The sequence below is a fragment of the Rousettus aegyptiacus genome, unplaced genomic scaffold, assembly GCF_014176215.1.
Source record: "Rousettus aegyptiacus isolate mRouAeg1 unplaced genomic scaffold, mRouAeg1.p scaffold_m13_p_3, whole genome shotgun sequence".
In the NCBI taxonomy this organism is placed as follows: Eukaryota; Metazoa; Chordata; class Mammalia; order Chiroptera; family Pteropodidae; genus Rousettus; species Rousettus aegyptiacus.
Genome location: NW_023416306.1, coordinates 28,501,188 through 28,526,249, shown reverse-complemented (window position 1 = coordinate 28,526,249; position 25,062 = coordinate 28,501,188). Strand labels below are relative to the sequence as shown.

Here is a 25,062-nt window from a genome sequence, read left to right as displayed (position 1 = left end):
CGTAAGCTGCCGAACTGACCTGAGTTCCTCTCCTAAGCCCGCCCCGGCCAGCTGTGCACCTTGGCTAAGCTGCTCAACCACTCTGAGGCCCGGTTTCCTCTGTCACTCGACTGATGTGAAGATCAGATGAGGGAGTCCATCCTGAGGGCCCAGCGCACACACAGCGCTGAGTAGATTGCGCCGGGGCCTGCGGAACGGGGTTCCCATGGCCGTGTCCAGCTGCAGGGCCTTGGCCAAGTGAAGCAAAGACCGCAATCTCCCCTCCAAGTGGCATACACAGACAGGGTGAGCCGTCCTCTGACCCCAGCCAGACGGGTGGCAAGCAGCCTTGTATTCATGGAAGGTGGTGAGAAAACCCAGCCCCGGGTGTGGCGACTTGCTGTTTATGGGGACCGAGGAACGGGAATGAACTTGTTCCATGTTTCAGCCACCGAGCAAGACCATCCATCAGGACTGCAAAGCATTTCCATCCCTCCGAGACATTCGTCTCTATTAACCACCACAGAAAACAGAGGGGAGGGAGGTTCCTGCCAGCGGAAGGGTCCAGACAGGTCGAACCCATGTGTGCGTGGTCACTCTCATGACAGCAGCGGAGCCTGGCAGGCCATTCATCCACCTATTCCATTCTTAAACATTCGTTCACATGGGCCAAGTGCAGTTCAGGGCTGGGAAAACCACAGTGAGCAAAAGAAACAGAAACCCCGGCCTGTGGGGCTCAGAGCCCGAGTGAGGAGACACGGATGATAAATGAAGTCAGAGCCACAGCACGCCAGCTGGTGACAAGTGCTATGGAGAAAACTAGAGCGGGACAGGGAAGGCCTCACAAAAGGTGTCTTCTGAATAAATTCCTGAAGGAGAGGAAGGACGAGTCATGAGGACCTCTGTGGGAAGGACATTCCAGAGAGAGGGAAGAGCAAGTTCAAGGACCCAGAGGTGGGAACGTGTGTGGGTGTTTGAGAAATAACACAGTCCGGTCCCGGGTGATCGGAGGGGAGTGAAGGGCTGGCAGGTGGAGGTGACTGAGAGGAAGCAGGGCTTTGTGGGCCTTGGGAAGGGCTTTAGCTTTTTATTCTGAGAGAAATGAAGAGCCATTCTGCTGTTTCGATGGGGAAGGTTTTGACATAGTAATTTATTTTTATTTTTTTAAATAAGACTGCTGTGCGGAAAAGAGATGGAGGGCAGGGAGAATATGGGAACTCTCCATGCTTCCTGCCCAAAGCTCAATTTTGCTGTGAACATCGAACTGAGAGAGAGAGGGCGGGGTGGGGGGGAGATGGAGGGAGAGTACAGGGTACAGGGAGAGCAGTGAGGAAGCTATGGCAGGACAGGCTGGCATTGGAGACGTGCATGGAAGTGACAGCGAGTGGTCAGATTCTGGCTGCGTTCTGCAGGCAGAGACGGCGGGGCTTGTCCTCGTATTCAAAATGGAGTGTAAAAGAAAGAGGATCAAGGAGACAACAGGCTCTTGGCCTGAGCCCTGGAAGGATGGGGCTGGCACGGGAAGGGGAAGACTCACAGAAACTCTAAGTTTCATGAGAAGAAAGGATGGAGGTCAAACTCCAACTTAAAGATGCCCACAGCATGCAACACCAGGACTGGCAACATGGAGAGGGGTAGAGTAAGAACTGCTGGGGGCTCCTGCCCTTCTTTCTGGCTACAGTTCTGTCCTGTATCCACTTGCAGGGACAGCCAGCAGGACGACAATGACCTTGAGGCCCTCCTAGGGAATAGGTCCCGGGGTTGGATGTCTGAGAGAGCCCTCTTCCATCTGGCTGATGAGTTGGCCTTTCACAGGGGTCGTGAGGGGATGAAGCCCAGAGCTGGGACCTGGCACTCACATTGCCACAGGCCCCTCCTTGGCTTCCCAGAAGCCTGGCTCTTCCCCAGGGCTCCCACCGAGGCACCTATCTTTGCAGAGCCCTGGATGGTTGACCGTGGGCAGGGGCAAGAATTGGGATCAGGTAGACAAGTGAAGGCCTGGTCAGAGAGCAGGGATTTGATCCTATGGGTGGGTTGAATTAAGAAATGTCATTCTCAGACTGGGTTTTAGAGACCTCTCTGACAGCTGATGAGGGTGGGTTTGGGGCAACTCTGGAGGCAGGGAGACCAGTTAGGGGAGGTGATGGAGGCCAGATCTCTCAACAATGGGAGGGATGGAGGAGGTGATGCTAACAGGACTTGAGACTAACTGTGGGTTCAGTCAGGGAAGACCCTGTGTGATGCCCCACTGAGGCAGAGATCTGGGCACAGCAGGAGATGGGTTCAGGGAGGCACAGGACCACCACATGCTTCTCCAGGACGCCTCCCTGCCTGACAACTTTCAGGTTGTCAGGAGCGAAGAGGAGGCAGCTACTAGCTAAGTGGCATAGTGTGTGTGTGTGGGGGGGGGGGGGGGGGGGGGGGGGGGGGGGGCGGGGCGGGGGTGGAGCTAAGTGGAAGATGAGGTCCTAGGCTTAGTTTGGCCACAAGTGGAGGACAGTGAGAGGCCAGATGAACTGTAAGGCATTTTCACCTCTGATAACCTGGGGCTCCGTTGGCTAAAATCAGAACTTAAAGATTTCTGCCAATGTGAGTCTCCACTACACATTTCCCGGCACAAAAGGTGAGAAGAGAGGCACAGAACATGGAACGCTGACTGGAGAAGGAAGTCGGGCTCTTCAGAACAGCCAACCACTGGCTACCTGCTGTCGCCAGCTAGCCAGGCTTGTCCTCTGTCTGAATTATAACGACCCCAACCCAGGACACCTCTACCAACCTCTTCATCTGATTCCGCTGCCCTTCGGAGGTCACCTCTTCCAGGAAGCCTTCCCTGACCTCACCCCCTCCCCGGAGTCAGCCTATGTTACCCTAATCACCAGTTTCCCCATCTGGCTCCCTATGAGCCCCTCAAGGGCAAGAGCTATACTACATTTGCCCCTATCTCCCCACCCCCATGCCTAGCGCAGGCCTGCAGCATAACAAGTGCTCGATGAAAGGCTGAATAAAGAAACTTAATAAGCTGTTGTTTCACTTTATTGGGAAAAATATATCAGTTTTCGTACAAGATAAATTGGATGAAACCTAATAACATCCCAGTCAACACTGTAATTCCCCACTGAATTAATTTATACATTCGCTTGCAAGCTTAATAATATAGCCATATATTTTCGAGAACAGGTGGTGATGAATGACAGGCTTAATTAGGCAAATCATTTCACCTAAAATAAAAATATACAAACTCCAAGTGTAGTGATTCGGAAGCAAAAGAAAAAAAAAAACATTAAGAACGAAAGCTCTAAACACAACTGCCTTCATTCCTTCTAATTAAGTTTCTCTTTAATCTGCAATTTAAAATGGCAATTCGTTTAATTTAGTGATTTTCAGTAAAAGATAAAGGAAGATGTAAGCCCTCAAAAGAATATCTACATTTAGAGAAAAAATATGCCACCCCTGCAGAGTCTTTAGAATGAGAGGACCTAATTAATTCCACCTATAGGCAATTACAAATGGAAGTCAGAGTTCTGCAGGAGGGAGGACCAGGACCCCAGGGCCAGTGGGAGAGGGAGCTCAGTTAGTGGCTCCACCAGCCTTTTTCTCCAGGGCAGGTGAAGGGACCCCTTCGTGATGCCCCAAATGTCCTTCCGATAATTATGGTCTAACAACAGGCCTTTCCCCTTAAGGGCCAGCTCAGGTGCCCCCCACCTTCTGGGTGGCCTTCCTACTTGTACAGTATGTCCCTATTTAACATCATCTATAGGTCCTGCAACTTTAAGCACAATGACAGATGCCAATTGATATAAACAAAAGTTTAAGTACCTATGGCATCTCATCGACCTTCTAATGAAATGACGCTGAATGAAAGGATGTTATTGAAGGACCTGCTGAATTATAGATTTTATGCCATTTGGTCCCGAAGTTTGGTCACTGACAACGAAGGAAGACAATGTCCCAGACACCCACCATAGCTCGAACATTACCCTGCCATCCTGTGGGTAATGGGTGAGGGGTCAGGGGTCCAGAGGTGAGAAAGATCTCTGGGTTCTCAAAGCTAATGGGTGGGCCAAAGTTTGAGCCCAGGTCTGTGGGTCACCGGGTTCAGGCTCACCCTCTCTGGGAACCTCCTTCCCCACAGACACTGGCACAAAGGCCACTCCTCCTGAAAACCTCTCCTAATCCCACTACCGAGAACTACCTTCTTCTGCGGCTCACAGCACTTGGTGCCTCTCTTGGGATTTACCTACACCACTGCTTCCCAATCGGCCGGGGCCTTCTGTAGGGGCAGCGCCTGGCATTTGTTTGATTTCTCTTTCCTTCTCCTGCCCTGTCTGCCCCTGAATCTGCTCCAATGCTTGGCATGGAGACAGTGCTCAATAAATGTTTACTAGGATGAAATAAACATTTTCCTTTGGAGTCTGGCTCCTTTCTGTTTTTTGTTCAGGACTGGCCAAAGACAAGTTCCAAAATAACCAATGGCCCCCTAAAGCATGGCTTTGCTGGACTCCTGAACCCTCGCTGGCTCCGAGTGTCCTGGACAGAGGGCAAACTCCTCACTCTGGGGCACAAGGACCTTGGTGAGTTGGTGCCAACCTGACCTGGTACATCTTCCCCTACAACTTATTTGTAATGCAGTTTAATTTTAACACGAAATCATGCTCTGAATTGGATGGCCACATAAACTCACTCCCTAGCCCCCAACTAGTTGGACTGAGTACATCATGTCCACGACAGACTTTTAAGAACCATTTATAGTACTTAACTTTAAAGAGCAAGGGTGATTTAAAAAATGTGAACCAAAAGGCTTAAATAAGTTACATTTATATTGCTGTTTACGGAATTGATATCAGTGTTTCCCTATAAAGCTCCTCTGGGTTCCACACCCACCTCTAGGCACAAAGAAAGAACAGCCCGTCCCCAAATGCATCACCTGCTCCTTTGCTTCCAGGGGCAAATGTCCCAGCCATGCTTCAAGCACAGTTCCAGTGCTGCCTCCTGGGGCGAGTTTTGCCCTAGAGCCCCACATGGAATTCCCTTCTCCTTTTCTGCTTCCTGCAGCCCATCTTTGCCATTGCCTGATCCCACACCAGTCTCTATTGCCGTGCAATGTGGAGGTGTCTTCTCTGAATCCAAGAGAGATAGGGCTTCGTGCCTCAGCTCCTCTGACCCTCCCCACACCTGATATATAGCCAGCCCAGTGGCTCTACAGAATGGCCCCGGGACTGCAACAAGGCCATAAAATGGAGGAACTACAGTAGCTGGGTATCACAAAAAGGCTGTGGACCGTAGAGAAAGGAAGACCTGGGTTTGAATCCTGCTTCGGCCATTACTCTGTGACTTTGGGAAGTGTCTAAAACTCGCTGAGCCTTGGCAACCTCTTCTGTAAAACAGGGCTGACATACCTACCCCATCAAAGATTGTGGAGGTGGTTAATAACAAATGACTCGCCAAGCCCAGCAGGCCCCTCACAAGTGGTGCTACCCCTCCCCCAAGTCGCATCCATGCTCAGAATACTTCCCTTCGTATACTCAAGAAGAGAAAGTATCTTGTATCAGAAACCACCTTCTTTCCCCCCAACCTTGACTGGATTTCCTGATTGAATTAGAAGCTCAAAGTGGACAGGACGTATTGTTTGGTTCAAAGCTGGCTCCCTGAGGCCTAGTATAGTGCCTGATATGTATATATGGTAGATGCTCAACATTCGTTGAGCGAATGGATCTCTACCCAGGTCAGCAGGTCCACAAAATCTCCAATCATCAATCATTCAAAAAGAAAACTTAGAGGAGCTGCACTCCTCCCTCGAATTATTTTAAAACGGTTTTGAAATCTGGATTAACCTTTATTCAGTACTTCCTGTGCTTGAGAAGGCACATGTGAGGCCTGATGCGGCATTCTCCTCTGGCCCTCACAGAGACCCTAGGAGGTCAGTGCTACTTTGTCCACGTTTTTACATACAGGGCCTGGAGCAGGCAAGTAACCTGCCCAAGCCGATAGGAGCGGGCTGCTGTGCCAGGAAGTAGGCCTCAGCCCCCAGCCCTTGACTTCCTTGTTTTGGGACCAAAGCCCTGGGTGGCCTCCCCTCACCTGGGGTCGCCTTAGGAGTGCCTTTCCCTTGGAGGAGCAGGGAGAGAAGAGTCCACAGTCTGCCAAATGTCCTTCGGTCCTCCCGGCTGACCAAGGCTATAGACAGTGGCCCATTCAGAGAGACAGGAACCATTCGGAGAGAACTAGAAGGGAATAAAGGGGGCCCAGGGTCTTTGGGCCTCAGGTGAGGCCTGCAATGTGCTCCAAATTCAGTGGCTACTTCTTCCTGGCTTGTCTGGAGTCTCTGGCCCTCCCAGTTCTCCAGTACAGGACAGAGAGTCCTTTAAACATAGGCAATAAGGACTGAAAACAAGACACTATATATACATGGTGCGACTTGCAAGGGGCTCTGGGTCTGCTGAAGAGGCTTCTTTAGGCCCATTGTGGAAGAGGCGGAAATGAACATGGGCCACGTTTGTAAAGCACACGGGGCTGACAGGAGGGGCCTGAATAGTGTCCCAGCCTGTGTTTGTTCACAGATGTCCTCTTACTCTGAAAACACAAGGGCACAGAGAACAGAACGAAGGTGCCCAAGGCACCCCTTCCGCAGTCCTTGGTGCCAGTACCTCCACGCTGCTGATCGCCAGGCCGTGACTCTGGTGTGTCTGTGTGTAGGGAACAGTGGGGAGTGGCGAGGGCAGGTGTGGAGAGGCACAGAAGGGGCAGCTGGGAGTCCCCAAGATGGGGAAAGGAGGGAGACCGTGCACTGGTCTGGGGAGAGAGCTGGACTGCATAACCCCTAGAGCCTATGGAAACCCCATAAACTTTCACGGCCACGCACAAACACTTGCCGTTGACTAAAACTCTGTTCTCGTGACGGTGGTCCTCCGCTGCCTCAGCTTCCTACACGCTTGTTCCACATCGTCTCATCTGTTCCTCACAGCAGGCCAAGTACTGGAATCCCCATTTGGCAGATGGAGAAACTAAGGCCCAGAGAGGTGAAGCCAACTTTTCCCCTCCAGTTTAAGTGTGGGCCTCACTCTCTTCCCTCCCCCACCGGCCCTATGAGTGAAAGCTGCACCTCCAGGTAGGTTGTAAGACACATGTGGCTCAGCAAATGTTTGCTTTGCATTTCCAGGATCATCAACAAAAGGGCTCTGTGTTCGCCTCGCAGACACATGTAGGCCCCAGGCCACCAAGCTGCCCCATCTTGTGGGTGGTGCCCGAGAACAGAGGTCCTCATTGTGAGGGAAGGCAGTGGCGACTCTCCACAAAGCAGGGCATCCACAAAGAAGGCTGTGGGGCAGGCGCCGGGACGCCGCCTCCTAGGTTCCAAAAACGCAGTCCATGCAAGTACAGCCAAGCCTGGGCTGGGGAAGGCAGGCCAGGCACAGGAGGTGTGTCTTCCTCCTCTTAGTCTGCACCTCCCCACAAAGGAAACATTGACACCATTGCCTGGTGCGAAGACCCCACCCCAAGGGCTCCTGCTGGGATGCAGGAAATGCAAGGAAAAATCCTGATAAAGATAATTAAATGACCCAACACAGGAGCCTTTACAATGGCAGGAGCAGGCCATCTTTACCATCATAACTCATTCTACAGATGAAAACTGAAGGGCAAAAAAGGGACCAAATTGCCTCAAGACAACAGCTAGATTTGAACTTGGACTTGACCTCAGGTCTTCTGAATCCCAGAGGCCTCTAATGAGTTCAGCACAAATCCTGTCTATAGTACAGCACATTCTCAAAACAACAACAACAACAACAACAACAAACAACAACAACAAACAGTGGAAACGACAGTGATACCAAAAGCCAGCATCCACTGAATACTTACTGTGCCCCTGACTCTCAGCACCTATTGTCCCCCCATTTTACAGATGAGGGAACAGAGGCAACTTTCTCAGGTCACCCTGCTAGCAAGTGACAACACGGAGCTTTAAATCTGGACCCCTGGCACTTAAAATTGTGTCCACTCTGCCAGTTCTGGGCTGGGCTCACCTGTTGGATAGAGATGGCTTGCTCACATCGGATGCAGTGTCTCCTGATACTCTCCCCAGCGGTCACCCACTGACACTTAGAATCCTAGGGCGTGGGAAGGGGGCTTTTCCCCCATCCACAAGCCTCAGAGAACCTGTAGGGAGCGGGCTGCGTGTTCGTGGAAATGAGTGTCTCTGTCTCGGAGCTCCAAACCCCCAGCCCAGCTGCTTTGTTTCTGCTGTTGCCCCTCCACAGACGGCAGTGAGGGAAGGCAGGAGGGGACAAGCCAAGCGCGTGGCTCTTGGGTGACCGTCTGCCACCCACTGGCACAGCAGTCTCCCCATCCCCAGTGTGGCATCTGAATGCGTGAGCAATCCTCAGACAGGCAGGGACACACTCTCAGCTCCTCCCTGGGAGTTCAGTCTAGAGGTGACAACTGCAGCAGTCAACAGCCACTCGAAAATACCCCCCCCCCGCCCCCAAGCACAGGTCCCTCAGCCTCATCTGGAGAGAAGACAGGTATGCCACATGAAAGAATGATCTGTAAACAAACCACCTCTGTGTGAGCAGGCTACATGATTATGTATGTATTGAAACATCCTAAGGAGAAATTGGGGTTGGTTTCCCTGAGACTTCATTTATTCAATGATTTGACAAATATCTGCATGGTCGTTATGTGCCAGGCACTGATCTAGGTGGAGACTCAGATGTGAACAAGGCAGGCAGAGGCTCTGACCTCATAAAGCTTAACATTCTCTAACCACATGGAGACCTGACTTATCAAACAGAAGAGCAAAGACATTCTATCAAATCTTTTGGTTTTTTTTCCCCCACACAGAAGACAAAGGCACTTAAAGGAACATTTCTATCTATCAATGTAATTAGCAGATGAATCAAAGCCATCAAACGCTAGTGTTTTTCTTTCTTTCTTTCTTTTTTTAGGTTACTAAATGAATTCATTCATTTGTCAAACAAAAAGCCAACTGGAAAACCCTGTCCCTCAGTAACATACATATTAGCCAAAGGAAACAAGTGATCCCTGTTCTCTCATTTAAACCCCCCTTTTCTCTGCAGACCTGCTGTTCACACGTGTTAAATATTAATTACAACGGTTACTCATTAGTACATAGCTAAAAGCTCCCTACAAACACAATTGTTAATTTCCTCACAGGCCAAAGGCATTCTGGGAAGCTGTGCAGGAGGCAGGAAGCAGGAAGCATTATGGGAGCCCTAGCGAGGCTAATGGTGAGAGGGGGTGGTATCCATTAGGTGCGCCAGGTGATCGTGGCAGGTCTGAGATTCCCCAAAGAACCTTCTGCAGAGGCCGAGCCTGTTTATTCTGAGTGCAAGAGGATGAGTCACAGAACTTGGTGGGAACAGCGAGCCTGAAGCATCAGGGCTACCAGCTTGGGAGCATTTGCATTTGACTGACAGTGACAAGTTACGAGATCAGCATGAAGTGACCACAACTGCTTCTGCCTCAACAACAACCTGAGCCACCATGCACAAGCACAAGGTAAAGGAAACTTTCAGACGTGCTCTCTCCACACTCGAGATGTCGATGAAGCAGAGCAAAGGCTTTGCAGTCAGACTGAGTTCGTTAGCTGTGAGTGTGGGCAAGCTGCTTACCCTCTCTGAGCCTGAGGATGGTCATCTGTGTGATGACAGTGAAACCATATCCAGCTTGCAGGGCTTCCTAGGGTTAACCCATGCCAGCTTCATAGCTGGTGCTAAGTGTTAATTTCCTGTCCTCCCCTGCACACACACCTGCCCCCCCCCGCCTCTGCCACCTTAATCAGATTATTTTAATTAGCCAACTGAGTTGGCTCAGAGATGACTCACAATTGTTTTTTAAAAAATAAGACATACCTGGGACTTTTCTGTCCTTTTAGAGCCTCACTGGATAAGGCTGAGAAGGTGTCAAAACTCAAAAGGGTGCCTGGTTAAGGGGTGACCAACATAACATTAGCACCCCCCCCAACCCCCCAAGCTGACAGTGACAAGAGTGTATCTGGCTGTTCCAGAATAAACCAATACACACCAATACAGGATGTGGTAGGCGCACACAGGGGTCTCAGCCCAACCGGGAATGAGGGTGGAGAACAGACTGGTCATGTCAGGCTTCCGGGAGGAGGTAAAATTGATACCAGCCAAGGCAGGCTGTGACCTCCCCTCCCTAACTCCCCTCTGACTCCAGCACCTAACAGAACTTACTATGTTCTAGGTTCTCAAAGTGGGGTCCCTAGATCAACATCAGCAATACCTGGGACCTTGTTAAAACTGCAAATTATCATGCCTTGTCACCTTGTCCCCAGAACCTAGTGAATCAGGAACTCTGGGGGTGGAGCCAGCAATCAGTTTACTGCTTCCTCCAGGTGACTCCAACACATGTTCTGGGCAAACCAACCAATCCATAAATATGTCACAAGTAGAATGAGGAAGTGGCAGAGGAAAGAAAGGCAGTGGGGACCTTCTCACACCCAGACACTAGTGAAAAAAGAATGGAAGACCTGGGCGTCTTACGGTTAGAACTCTATTGCTGGAATTGAGATTTCGGATTTCTAACAGAACCGCTGCTTTCTATATCCATAAATCTCATTGCCAGACTTAACTGGAATGAGCTTTGCAAATGGGTCCTCTGTGCCCTCTAAGTACTCCTTTATTCAGTAGTAATGTTTTAATATTAAATTAACTTTTATTTAATACAGCAATCCTTCCCTGAACACCAATAGTCACTTTCTCATGCACGACCCTTTAGGGCTTATAAAGTCCTTTCATACAGATCTTTTTCCTTGACCGTCACAGAGCTCCAGAGTGGCAAGGGTTGTGACTATCTCCACTTTACAGATTTTATAAACAGAATCTGCCTGAGGTTCCAAGCTGGTGAGTGATGGAGCTGGCATGTGAACTTGAGATCGTCTGACTCCTTCTGTCCCACTGGCTCCTGACATGCAAGACACTGTCCTGAGCTTTCTAGGGCAGAGAAACCCACCAAGGAGCTAGCGGGGAAGACAGACAAGATGATCCCCACTGAGTCATAGGTCTGTCTTCGTTCTTTGCTGGGAGGCAGAACTGTCCTGGCTGAACCCAGGATACAGCCTAAAAAAATAGCTTCAATAGAGACACATCTTCAGACAGTGAGTCAAAGATGCAATGACTTTATTTCCCTAAATGATCTTGAGGGTGCCCTTCTCACATTCTACTTCAGCCGGCTCCTTGAGCAAGGACTCTGATCACTCGCTTCTCAGAGGCAATTGCAAATCATTAAAGATGTAGCTTTTAACTCCACTCACTGAATTAAAAGGAAATGTTGATCCATTCTCTGTGCATAGCCTGATTGGCTGTGCTATGAGGCCTCTAGTAGTTCCCTTCCTCTCTGAGCCTGTTTTCCTATCCGGACAAGAGGGAATGGGATGCCATGGTGTGAGGGCCCCTCCCTGTGCTGAGTGGTGGCAGAACGTGACTGAATCATGGCTTCGCAATAGTCACCCGGACACAGGCTCAAACCTCCAGAACTTGGGATCCTACAGAATCCTCAGCTGGAGCCATTCATTCCAAGTGGGGACATACACTCCCAGAATCACATCCAACTAGCTGTAGATATAGGGAGAAATCAGTGCAAGGGTGATTTGAAAGGCATCTCCTGTGGGCTCTGGGAAGGTGAGGGCTCCAACCATATTTTATGCAGCATCTGGGATAGCAGCAGGGAGCCAGACGTTAGCGCTAGCCCTCTGGGGGCCGACTTCTCAGGTTCGACCCCAGGCTCTGTGGCTGACTAGCTATGGTTCCCTGGGCAGGTTATTTCTTCTCTTTGGACCTCGGTTTCCTCATCTGTAAAAGGAGGGTGGTGGCGAGGTTGAAATGAGGTTAACGCACACAGAAAGTGTTCCGCGAATGCCAGCCCTTTCCTGATGCGGTGTCCTTTAAGCCTCGCCAGGACCCTCTGCAGCGGGAACATTTCCCAGGTGAGGGAATAGATGCTTCCAGGGCAGGTTCCATCTCTGTCCTCTCAGTGGCCACTCTGAGGTGTGAAGGCACCAAATCCATGCCTCCCCGAGCCAGGATCTGCTTCTCCAGGATATCAACCCAGCTCCTAAGCCCTTCCTACCTCCTAGGCAGGCTCTACTTGTCCATCTGACAATCTGTGCCACAACACCAGGGGCCCATCAAAGCCTCCATACCAACCGGCGCCACCCTGAGACAGTGTGGAATCACCTCAGGCTGCGTCCCCTGCCCCATACTGCGCAGGGAGCTTCACAGAGCCCTCGTGTGGGCCCCCAGCAGCTACTGGGAGCTATGGGCTCAACCGCAAGGCCATTTCTAGACCCACCTGGCGGCCTCACAGTTTGTTACTGTAAAGACTCCCAGGGGGTGAGTCAAAGCAGGCTGGGAACTTAGTCCAGCCGGCCCTGAAGGCAGGTGTTTCTGCCGGGTGGAAAGCGGGCTGATAGATTGATAGAAGCCACACCACCTCTTCACGATGGCAGTGCTACAGCTGGTTTCCTGCAGCTGGTGGTGAAACTTGACCAGGCATCTGTCTTGGGGGCTGGGATCAACAAAGGCCACACAGTGGGATAGGATCCCCTGGGCTGGTCAGAGTGAGGGTAGGGGCAGGGGTTCTGGCTAAGGCCACAGTCAGCTTCCTGGAAAGACAGCAGGCAATGAAGGCCCAGGGATTTTTGGAGAGCTTGTGGTATTTCTCACTTCCTTGACCACAGAACGATTTTCATTCCCAAGAAGCTAGGGCCACCTTACACCCTGCAATAGCAATTTTCACAACAACCAGGAAGTGACAATCGAGACTTCCTGAGGCTGCAGTCCCCAGAGTCTGGCTGAGATGGGAAAGGTCTGACTTCCATAAAGGAAGCCCCCAGTCCAGAAGGGCTACTTTTGTGCAGAACACCAAAGCCCCCTTTGAGAAGTGTCTCTTTTCACGAATGCAACGCAGGACAGGACTTTGAAATATAGAAAGCGCATTTGCTTCATAGACTGAATCATGGAGCTAATTCGAAGGGAAGGCCTTCCCTTCTCCCTGTCTCTGACCAGCATGCTGGGGTCCAGCACAGCAACCTCCTCGGCAGGGACTGCAGGCCAGCCTCCCACTGCTGGCCAAGCTCTCCGACATCAGCCCTGCGTCAGCCGAACTTCTGCTTGCAGGTTCCCAGTAAGGGGAAGCTCATTATACATTTTCAGGTATAACTGAAATTCTTACCACTCACTTGGACCCTACATCCCGATGATCCTCTAGCTCTGTCCTTTGAGGGTCTCTCACAGTCACACATTTTGCAAATCTGAAAACAGTAACCAGGTTCCCTGCCCAGGTTTCCTCATTCAGGCTTAACATGCAGAATCAAAGAATGTAAAGGGTGAAAAGAGGCCATAATGATTTTGCCTAGGCATCTACACAGATGCTCCCCAGCTATGGATCCTGTACCCAAGGCTTCCAGGACCCAGCACAGAACTCCCAAGAGCCCGGGAAAGCTGTGTGGGCACTTCAGACAGGTATGGTAGTAAGGAACACAGGGTCTAGTGAAGCACTGCTTTGCTCTCTGCAACACCAATGACTTGCTAAAGGATATACACACATACGCATACACGTACACACATACACACACAGTATTTACTCAGGCACGAACACTGTCCTTCATTCCTGAGCAGCCACACTTCTAGGTGTACAAATGAGACTGTGGCAGCACTTCAGCAATCAAGCCAATAGAGCTGTTGCAACTCATCCTCATTACCAGACAGGTGGTCGGTCGGTCCATCCACCTCACTCCACCTCCACTCTGGGCTGAAAAACAGGAGAGTGCTCCTCACCCACCAACACGGCACCCGATAGGCTCTATCCACAGATGTGGGGAGGGATCCAGTCATGATCAAAGGCGAGTTAGTGCTCACAGCATCCCTCCAACCCGAGTAAAACAGCCTCCTTCTATGCCCCTAAACTCAGAACTCAGTCAAAAGCTTCTTGGGAGAAGCACAACCAGTACATACTCTGGAGCGGGCACACAGAGATATACACCGCCTGATGAGACACAGACAGGGACGTGTTTATGACTCTGTCTTTATGGCAGCCTAAGACATCAACCTATGACGACACTTCTGATAGCAACTCAGCAACGTGAAACCTAGTCCAGAATGAATACCTGTGGCTCCAAAACTTACTTAGAGACGACTCTTCTGAGGCCTTGCAATCCTTTGGGAAGAACTAGGTATACATTCTAAAACCACCTTTGGGCAGAAGTGGACTAGTTCTGGCCTGAGAGCTGTCTGAGAAGTTGATGTCCAGTACGGTAAGTGGATTTCACTTATATGTGTGCACAGACCACCTGGGGGTCTTGTTAAAACAGATTCTGACTCTAGGTCTGGGGTGGGGCCCAAGACCCTGCATTTCTTACCAGTTCCCTAGTGATGTGATGCTGCTGGTCCAGGGACCATATTTTGAGCACAAGACTAGAGCATCAAAGGTAGCACAGCCCTCGAGAGGCCTGCAGGTATTCAGTCCAGGAGACAGTGCTATCTTATGCCATGGGCTCTCGCTGTCTGGAAGAGTTGTCACATGAGACCCTTTAGCCCTTTAATCAAACTGGTGTTTGCAAAGAGCAAGTTCTCAGACAGCACTGGTTCTGTTCTAGCTCCTCTCACACCCTGGAGGGGCACAGTCCCTTGTCAGCGATGTCGAGGGAAGGGACAGTCTTTGGATTCCCTTGTGCCGAGGAATCGAGGAGGCCATGAAATGCATGGGAGAGGCCTGAGGTGACCAGGGACCTTCTGCCACACGACTTCTTATCTCTGGGCTCTGGGCTGAGCACTCACAGCCTGGCAGGTGAAATCAGCACCTTTAGAACAAACTACGCGGTGAGAGAGAAATGTTCACTAAGGATGAGTACAAGAAGTTCGACATGCCCGGAGGGACAGTAAGAAAGCCCAGGGATGGATGGCTGTGTAGAGAGGGTGACATGTGAACTGGGCCCCCGAAAGAGGCACAGAATTTTTCCAGCTAGAATAGGGCAGGGAACGACATTGGCAGAAAGAATGGGATTTGTACAGGGTGTGCTACAGCCAGGGAACTGCGAGTAGTATGTACTGGGACAGCTAGAACATCAACTGAGGGGCATGATGGGGGTAGGGCAGAGGCCTCACTGTGGGAGCCGGGAAGGGAGGAAGGGCCTGGTTGTGCATGGAAAGGGGAAATTTGAGGCAAAAATGAATCATTTTATAATTAAAGCTGTCCCTTGATGATCTTCAATGTGGTGAGAGTTAAATTAGTCACTTGGTATCTCATTTTTCACACATCTAAACTCAATGACTTTTCTATATTTTAGATCAGAACCTTGACATGAATCCTAAGGACTGGAATTAGAATCGAAGGGTGTGAACATAAGCTTAAGACCTGTGATGCGTGTGGCAGACTGTTTCCCAAAAGGCTGTGGGAGAGGGGTTTTAGGATGTGGTTGGACACCTGGATTCTAGAAAACCAGGCTTGGAGTGAGTCAGAAGGGAGCCACCTGAGTCATTCAAGGGGCTCTTGGCCAGGGGGAGGGCCAGCCCCTGATGTGCCCGTGGCCTGTGCTGTGAACAGGTTTATGCTAAAGCTGGGGCAAAAATGTAGCAGCACTGGATGCGTCCAGGCCTAGTGTAGCCACGACTGGATGGACAGAATCATGAGGCTCCCTCAGGCCCAACAGGAACCATTTTGCGGATGGATTTTTAGTGTATAGGAATGTTCCTTCTGAAATCTTGGCTTTAGCGAGCTAGAGCATTACCAACAGGACCAAGACAGAGTCAGACAATGACATCATCTGGGCTGCCTATAAAGGCTGGGGAGACTGGCAGTGACACCCAGGATTTCCCTTTGGCCTGGCCTCCCTTCCCTCTAGGACCCTCCTCACCTTTGAGGGGTCTACAGGTACTAGGAAAGAGGACGGTCCAACTGGATTATCTAACGAAGCCCCGTGGTTTCCTGAGCAGGCAGGGGCTGGTGCACTGACTCCCTTTACCAAAGGTAAGTGTCAAGTATGGGTCACTAGCCACCGGCTCCTCACCTGCCAGAGCTGGAATGGTGACCCGGTTCCACTCCCACGGCTGGTCATACTCATCGGCGGGCCTGTCGTCATCCTGGGGCAGCTTGCTCTCCCGCAGTCGGGGGCTGACGGTGCTCTCTGAGTCCGAGTCGATGCTTTGGCCCTCGGGTTCATAAGGGGTGTCGTATAACTGGATGCCTTTGTGCTGGGACCGGACACTCTCCTGCCTCTGAAATTCTGCAGGCAAAAAGGAAGGATGCAGAGATGTAATGGATATGTAACACACACTTCCTCACCTGAGATCTGCCAGGTGACGCCTACAGGAGTTCAGAGCTGCCAGCCAAGGAGGTGAAGACTGCACAGGCGCATCGCCCCTCTTTCTGCATTTAACTGTTCCTCCTGCCCTTCGAAGGCAGCATCTCTGCTTTCACCACGCGAGGCTTCCTCACAAGGATCTCAGGTTCTGGGACCTGATGACAGAACCAGAAGGCTCACTGCCACCATCAGCTTGTCCATCACAGTCTCAATGGCAGGGCCCCCGACGTGCACATGACGTTCCAGGAGTGTGGTGACACCAGCCCAGAACAGACAGTCCTCCCACCCCACCCCCTTGCTTTACAGACGAGTGGGGTCTTCCCAATAGGGTCATTCCTCATCCTTTGGACTTTCATTCCATCTGCATAATGAACAGCTTGGGCCCAAGGATACTCAAGTTTTCACCTAGCTTGCATATTCATTTTTAAAGACCTAACAAGCCTCCCCAGGGGACCTGGGGTTACTATTTTCTCCCCTATAAAGCCCCACGTGTGATCCTTTCTCAGCATTTCTACCTTCCCCAGAGCCTGCCTGTCTTCTAACACACTGAGCATATCCAAAGGACGTGACAGCAGACATCCAGTTCCACTTTTGAATAAGGAATAAAATCTCTTAATCTTCTGTAGAAGATGCCAAGGACTGGCTCCAGTGTGGACTGATAAGGCTCCAGACAAGGGGCGTTCATTTCAGCCATTGCTCATTCCTGAGAGGCCAAGTGGTGGATGAAGGATGGAGGCTAGGATGCTACAGCTGGGTGCTTCTGAGTCAAACAGGGACACTTCACTTGCCTGGATCGTAAACACCCACGGTTTTCAGGGCCCACACGGGGACTCAAGGAAGGGGGAGGGCTCACTGTAGAGGCTGCTCTCAGGAACCCACCATTTCCAGAAAGATACAACAACCTAAATCACCATAGTACTCTGGCAAAGGGGCTCAGGGCAGGGCTGTGAGGGGCCTGTGAGGGGTGAGGCAGGAGGAAAGGGAGACGGCATTTGAACTGACAGCTCTGACCAGGAGAAACAGGAGAGGACAAGATTCCCTGTGGAAGGCCCAGGGCAGGCCAAGGCGGTGGGGCTGGAGAGAACGTGTTCACTGCCCACTGTCCTGTCTTCCTGTGGTAAAATATATGTAACATTTGCCATTTTTACCATTTTAAATGTACAGTTCAGTAGCATAAAGCAGGAATCCCCAACCCCTGGGCCATGGACTGGTACCTGTCCGTGGCTTGTTAGGAACAGGGCCACACAGCAGGAGGTGAGCGGCAGAGGAGTTAGCAGCTTCATCTTAGGTGTAGCCGCTCCCCAGCACTAGCATCGCCTCCTCAGCTCTGCCTCAGATCATCAGGCTTTAGATGCTCATAGCACCAGTCCCTGGTGCCAAAAAGGTTGGGGACCACTGCACATTGCTGAGCAACCATCACCACCACCCAACTTTTTCATCTTCCCAAGTTGAACTTCCACACCTGTTAAACACTAACTCCCCATTTCTCCTTCTCCCAGGTCCTGGTAACCACCATTCTATTCCTGTCTCTATGAATTCGATAACTCTACATACCTCATAGAAGGAGAAATCATACAATATGTTCCCTGTGACAGGCTTATTTTACTTAGCATAATGTTTTTAAGGTTCGTCCATGTTTTAGCATGTGTCAGAATTTCATTTGTTTTTAAGGATGGATGATATAATCCCATTGTATGTCTAGTCACTGTCCACTTTGGTAGACTACTTGAACCAAGGAGGTTGTAAAAGTGAGCTGTTTAAGCGGACTCTTCGGGCCATCTCCAAATCAAAGTTCCAATGACATCAAGATAGTAGAGACCCAGAGGAGTGGCTCACCTCGAAGAGCAGCTGACAAAACACATGAGTGACACCAGCCCTTCCAAGAAAGAACATCGCTTTCACTTTGGGCTTCATGATCCAAGGCCAGCTCATGGGACAACAAATATCCTACCTTGTGCACTCTCCCAGACACAACAAAGCCAACTGAGGCTGTGCCCGTGGGGATCAGTGTTCACATTAAATAATGTGACGGTACTATCTCCCCAACGTCATTTAGTCACATGCTGACTTCATGAGTTTGCCGTTTCTGAGTATCAACTAAGTTATTATTTACGTTGTCTCACTTTTTTAGAGAAATAAAATCATTTGAAAAGTAAATTTTATATTCCCATCCCATAGCCATTATCCAAATAATTGACAAAAAGAATGAAGGAAGATAAAACTAGGTCGGTACCACTGCCCACTGGGAGGCTGGTGCAAGGCTTGCTTTCCTTCTGCTGAAAAGGAGATGAGCAAGTATGGGAGAGCCATGGGGGACGCAAGCAGAAAATGGAGAAACCTTCTTTGGCAAATAATAACTTTCTCTTTTTAGAAAAGGAGAGAAAGAAAAGGAAAAAACCTCACTATGTGGTTTTTAGGCCACCTAAAATCTTTTTTCCTCTGAGAAGATATCCCATACTTGGGCAAAACATGCTTGTTGGGTCCCATGAGTAAACTGGGATCATTTATTAGTTAAAAAAATTTTTTTTAAATATATTTTTTAAAAATATAGCTTATATACATGGGATCACTAGCTTTAAGGATGATGCGTCCCTTTTTATGGGGAAGGAAGAGGAAAAGAGAAGAGCTATAAAAGGCAGGAGTTGGTCACTTTAAGGTGAAGACCAACTGTTAAGTACTGTAGATAACTCTGTAAATCACTAAACCTACCAAACTACCTGACCTGCTTTGTACAGTCATTGTCGTCCTCATCGTTCTCGCTCTGGTTCTAAGGAGAGCAGTCTTCTGAGGGCTGAGGACACCGGGAACACAGGTGATAGGCACTGACCTAGGAAAACCACTTCCTTCTTCATCCTATTTTACAAGCAGGACCAGCAAACCACTACCGAGTACTCTACAGTTTACAAGCACTTTGCATGCATACCGCTACTTAATCTTGGGCACCACAAAGCAATTCACTGATGCATTTCTATGGGCCCCTAATAATTAGGAGCATCTTTGCTCTCTCTCTCAGAGCATAGATGCAAACAAATATTTGATGAATCTGGGTGGGATAAATGAATGACAACTGACAGCCAGATTTACCCCTAAATTCTAGTTAATTTATGAGAGTCCCTGGCAGCAGTGATAAAGACCCTGGAACAATATGCCAAATGCATATAGTGCAGTATTATACAATATTCAGAAGAGATGGATATTCTACATAAATACCAACCTAAAAGGAAAACACGTGCAGTGAGATTAGCTATTAAATCAGAGGGATTCTCATGTATATACCTTTCATGCGGGATTTATTGTTGCAAAAGCTTCTGTGCCTTACAAAGCCGGGTTAGTAATGGCATGCAGTCAGGGCAGGGGATGTTATAATGGTCACCATTAAAACAAGCTTCCCCCCTTATTACATGGTGAATTCAAATTTTCATTAAGGCCCCAACAATAGGGAACAGTTAAGTAAATTATGGCATGCTAACTGGATGGAATATTAAACAGCCATTAAAATGATAAATCTGAACATTATGTAGCTACATGGAAAAGCATGCATAAAATTATGCTAAATTAAAAAGCAAAATATAAGATTGTTTATGTGTTGAGAGCAAACTATATAATGTAGGCTTTCCAAACAAGCCCTGGACAATGAGAACAATGCCCTGAGGGGAATTCTACTCATTGCTTAGAAATTGCTGAATGCCGGCATCTCACATTTTGCCCATAATATCTAAAGTCAGATGACAGTAGTGTTGTAAGTACAGATACACACAAATATGAGGCTGAAACCCTGGCACAGGAAGGCAAACAGCTAGTGTGCATAGAGGAAAAAAATTACTTCATAATTATTTTTGAAAGTTGTTTTAAATAATGAATAAGGATGCTAGTAAAGAAAAAATGTAATTAAGACAGAAACACATAAAAGTAAATATGATTTTAAGCAGGTTGGGCTTATCGGAGCGATGCATGTTTCCGAAGCAGCTGCCTTTCCCTGAGAAAATGTCTATTTAGGGAGCATCTTCTCTCTCAGGAGAGGTTCGCCAAGAGCCCCAGGAAGTCAAGGGCCATCACACCAGGCCAGCTCAGCAGACGTCATTATCTCCTGACTAATGACGAGGTCTGTCCTCCTTAATACCCAAACCGATCTGCAGCGGTCCAGAGATTGATCTAATAGGGGAGCTGGTGACCATATGTTTTAAGTCGCAAGTTATCTGGACATCACCATCTATAAATTCATGGAAAATGACCTTCGATATCAGGTGGCAGGCTGCGATTTCATGCCTCTTAGGCAGGCAGCAGAAACATTAAATTGACGGGGTGGGGATTTCTGTTGACCTCTAGAGTAGAAAGGTTTTCAAGTGGAATTGCATATGAAGGCAGAACGGGGAGGAGGAGGAGAGCACTTTCTTTAGAATTGGGATGTTCGAAGTGGAAGAAACCCTTGGGGCACAGAACCAGGAGGGTGAGGCAGGTGTGCTGACCAAGCACTGTAGCCATGGTGAGAGAGGCAAGGGCTAGGGGATTATCTGAGTGATTATTCGAGCAGGCGAGTATCTGAGCAAGGGGCCCAGGACAGAGCTCAGTGCAAACCAGGAGCCTCCTGAGCGGATCTGATGAAAGTTTAGAGTTCCCTCAAATTCATGAGCAATATAAGCTATACCTACACCTCGCTCTAGCATTCGCCAACTCTGTGTTTCCCCACCTATACTTTTGCTTGTCTATTTTTTTTCTCTTTGGCTCTCAGGAAGCTCAGAGTTCATTTTAATGCTTGACTTCAATAGTTTTGTTAGCTTAGATATTGCATAAACTCATTCATCCATCCTTCTACATGGATCTTGGTTACTATTATAATAGCCTTACTATACACATTTCTTCTTATTATAGACAGCCTCATATCTATAGTTTGAAAGCAGATGAATACATACGTAAATGAAAAAATATATAACACATGTTATGGTAAATACTTCCAAGTAAGAAGACTAAAAGAAAAGAAAACTTTTCTTTACATCTTTACCATCCCTTCAGAAACAAAAAAAGAGCAGGGTTTGGCTTCATTCTCCAGAAGACTGAGGCCCAGGAAATCAGTGAACATCCTGGTACACTGAGCTGCCCTTGCACTCAGCCAGGCATCTATTGAATGCCCAGAATTACAGCTGGATGGAGACGAATGAGACATAATCCTGGTCTTCAGGGAGCCTCGGACACAGTCAGAGATGGTTCAGGTTCATCAACAGGAATCAGACCTGACACTTCAGCTCAGCTGGGAGAAACCTGGGAGGGCCTTAAAGAATTTAGAAATGAGGTTATAGCGCAAAAAATGGGCATTTGACGGAGGCACAGGGGCTGGAAGCCCAAAGTATACATGGGGAAGGAGGGCCATCCAGGGGCCCTGTGAAAGAGGAGGCTGGAGGCAGGTAGAAGTGGGTTCTGAGTGGCCTTGAAGGCTGCAGGACGGCACCCTCAGGAGTGTCTAAGGAGAGGTGCCCTAGAATCTCAGGGCAGGGTGGAGCTGGGTGGGGAGAGGCTGGCACAGACGTGCAGGAGCCTAACTGGAAATGACAGACGCTGGCCTACAGGCCCCTCGCCTCTAATTTTCCCAGCTGGGCTTGTCTGGGAATTCACATCAGATCCCAAATCACAGGGTGGCAGAGCTCGGTAGGGACATGTGGCCCACTGAGGCCTCCATTCCCAGGCCCTGCCCAATGATGCCACCGGGACCCATGCCCAAGATGCCAGGGATGTGGATGGTCCAGACTCAGAGGTCTAGGGCGGCATTACTAGAATGACACACCCATCACTGACTAGGATCCTGCGCACCAGCCACATGGAGGGAGGCAAAGCCCTAGGTTAAGGTGAGCCACAGGTTCAAAGCACAAGGTGATGGCTGAAAACACGAATCCTGCCAGACCGCTGGGGCTTGAATCCTGGCTCCAGTCAGGGGAACTCAGCCAAGTGGCACCAGTGTCCTCACCTCTAGAGGTGGGGGCCACAGCATCCACTTGGAAGGGTGTGATGAGGATAACACATATTCATATATGTTCAGTGTTTAGAATGGTGCCTGGCACAGAGCATTCCAGGAACGTCGTTTTTATGTCAGTTATTACCACTGGGCCTTCCTTGGAACACCATTCCCAGATCCCTCCTACTTTCAGATCACCCTTTGTCCCCCAGAGGCCACGGAAGGCCTACTTACTGAGATCTGACAGGCCAACCCTGTGTTAAATAATGGAAGAGTTTCAACACCAACCTCTGAACTACTTCCATTTCGGGACCCACAGCTTGCGGTGTTAGCTGCTGCTTTGGCAACCTCGTGCCTCCACACGGGAGCCCTGCTCCGGATCAGCCCTTGCACGCAGTATGAGACACACAGGGGAGGTTCTCAGTGACCAGGAGTCTAATCACATTTTACAGATGGGGAAACTGAGGCTTGAGGAAGGGAAGAAAGTAGCAGGGATGAGGCCCCAGGTCTTCTAACTCCTACACCAGGGCTTTTCCTCCTGCCTTTCCCAGATGCTTTCTGACTTATCACAATGCCTTGTCTTTAATCGTCTGGAGGCGGGGGCATCTCTTCAGTCAGGTCCGAGGTGTGAACGAGCACAGCCAGCACCACAGGCTGAGTGAGGAGCAGGCAGCTGTTCCTAATTAGACATGCAGCCGAAACCCTGCCAGGTTTCAGGGCAGCACATCAAAAGGAAAGCAGGGGACGTTCTCTGTATCCCAAACTGTTAAAACATCTGCTGGAGAAAGACCTTCCTAATCAGGGTGCCTCCGTCGATGCCTGGATTCAGGTGTCTCTCAGAGGGCAGCAGGAGTCCTCTTGAGTGCACGCTGCAGGCCAGCAAGGACAGGGAAGGGCGGCTGAGACAAAGCCTGGAGACAACCCAACATGACACAAGCAGGAGGCCCCACCTCCCTCTCTATCTAGTCCGGTTTCCGGAGCTGTCTAGAAGCCAGGAGACTGACTAATTGGAGTTCTCTTCCCATCTCTTTTCCAGGCGTGCACAGAAACACCCAAGAAACAGAGGGCGAGCTCTGCGGAAGCAGGGGGTGGGACACGGAGCAAGAACAATGGTCACATCAGAGGGAACAGAGGGAGCCTGTCACTAGCCAGTGGAGCCTATGCTGCCGCTTTTACATTCAGCCCAAGGGTGAGGGCAAGGCCCAGGGCTGAGCCAGAGTATGCTCCCTTCCCTCGGTTACCTGTACAGGGACGGGGTTGTCCCCTGAGCCCCCCTGTTCTTGGGCACCAGAGGGGAGACAAGTCTAAATACCTGGTGACACCAAATAGGCTTTCCTCGTGATTTAACAGGCCGCAAGGGCCTCTTCAGAGAGCTCTCCATAAGTACTGCCTAGTCCTTCAGCCCTGCCTGTCACTCTGTACTCTTCCAGTGACTGCCTTCGTGTGAGGAGGCCTCTGAGCCGCTGCAGGCCTGAGCTCTGTCGCCATCCCCCGTGGAGACTCACTGAGGCGAACTCACTGCTCCAGGACCCTGGCTGCTCCTGGGCTCAAGGCAGTACATACATAAGTCTCCATTTAGAGCAGCAGCTTCCTCAGGAGACAGCTTTCCGATTCCATGACAACTGCAAGATCCAAATTCACAGGCCAGCAGGACAGCTGCCCTGCTGTTCTCAGAGACCCACTGAGACCTTACTGTGTGCTAAAGTGGACCCCATGCCAAATGCTGAGCCCCATGGTGTTAGACAAGGCTCCCGCCACCCTCCCTGCCCCACCCCTCCTCAAAGAGCTCCTGCTTTAGCAGGAGAATTGGGATCCCAACAACTACAAGCGCTGAGTTGAGTTACGAGTTACTGACCACCTGCCAGTGGCAGGCAGCATCCTGTGGCCTCAAAGTGCTACTTTATTTTACAATGTAGAAACTGAGGATCAGACAGGTTCAGAGGCTCAGCTAGGCCGACCCCAAGGGCCCTAAAGCGATTCGAACAGTAGCAGCTCAGTGGAAGCAGAAAGCAAATGCAGTCCTTGGGAGTTTGAAAACCTTCAGGGAGGAGATGGCATTTCACAGAACCTCAGGTCCTGGTTAATACAAAGATAGCCCTCAAGGGTCAGGGAAACCAAGGCACCTGTCTGGCATCACAGACAGCGAATGGCAGGCTCCGGGAGAGCACTCGGCGAAAGGAGGAAGATTCGGAGAGGTGAAGGCAAAGGCCAGAGGAGAGAGGACAACCAAGGCTGGAGAAGCACAGGCAAAGCTGTGGTCAGAGGACAGTTTGAGGAATTTTGGGGTAAACCCAAATAGTTTGAGTTGCCTTGGGTGCAGTGCTTATGAGGAAGAAGAGTTGGGAGTGGCTAGCTAGAAAAGAAAATTGGAGCTGTGCTATCGAGGGCCTTGAATGCCAGGAGGGGGGCTGCAGACTCGAAGGGGGAGAGAATTGGAAGACATGGACCGAGAGCCTTAATAAGGTTTGCCTTTTTACACACACAACGAGCCTTTTTAGGAGCTGGCAGGAAACACCAGGGTGTGACAATCAGCTACTGATGACCTGAAAGTCTGACCCTGCAAATAATTAGGTCTCCACCCTTTCAAGAAGTGGGCAGAGGATGCCCAGGCCCCAGAAAGAAAACACCCTCCTGCAAACAGCCCCCAAACATGGAAACGAGCACTTCCACTGGGATGAAGGGCAGAAGCTGGGGTGGCACCAACATCCTCAGATCGACCCTGAGTGGGGCAGGTGTTCCCTGACCCCTGTGCTGCAGACAGAGGCCAAGGCCCAACAGGGACTGCCTGGGGCCTTGGCAAATG

At 50.0% G+C, this 25,062-nt stretch overlaps 1 protein-coding gene across 1 annotated transcript in view; it reads right to left on the bottom strand.

The window, feature by feature from the left end:
* The window catches only part of SHB (SH2 domain containing adaptor protein B), a 128,120-nt gene that overhangs the window by 30,123 nt on the left and 72,935 nt on the right, over positions 1-25,062 (bottom strand). The window contains exon 3 of the mRNA XM_016146261.2: positions 16,022-16,237. Coding sequence (XP_016001747.1) covers positions 16,022-16,237 — 216 coding nt within the window. The remainder of the gene's footprint in view (positions 1-16,021; positions 16,238-25,062) is intronic.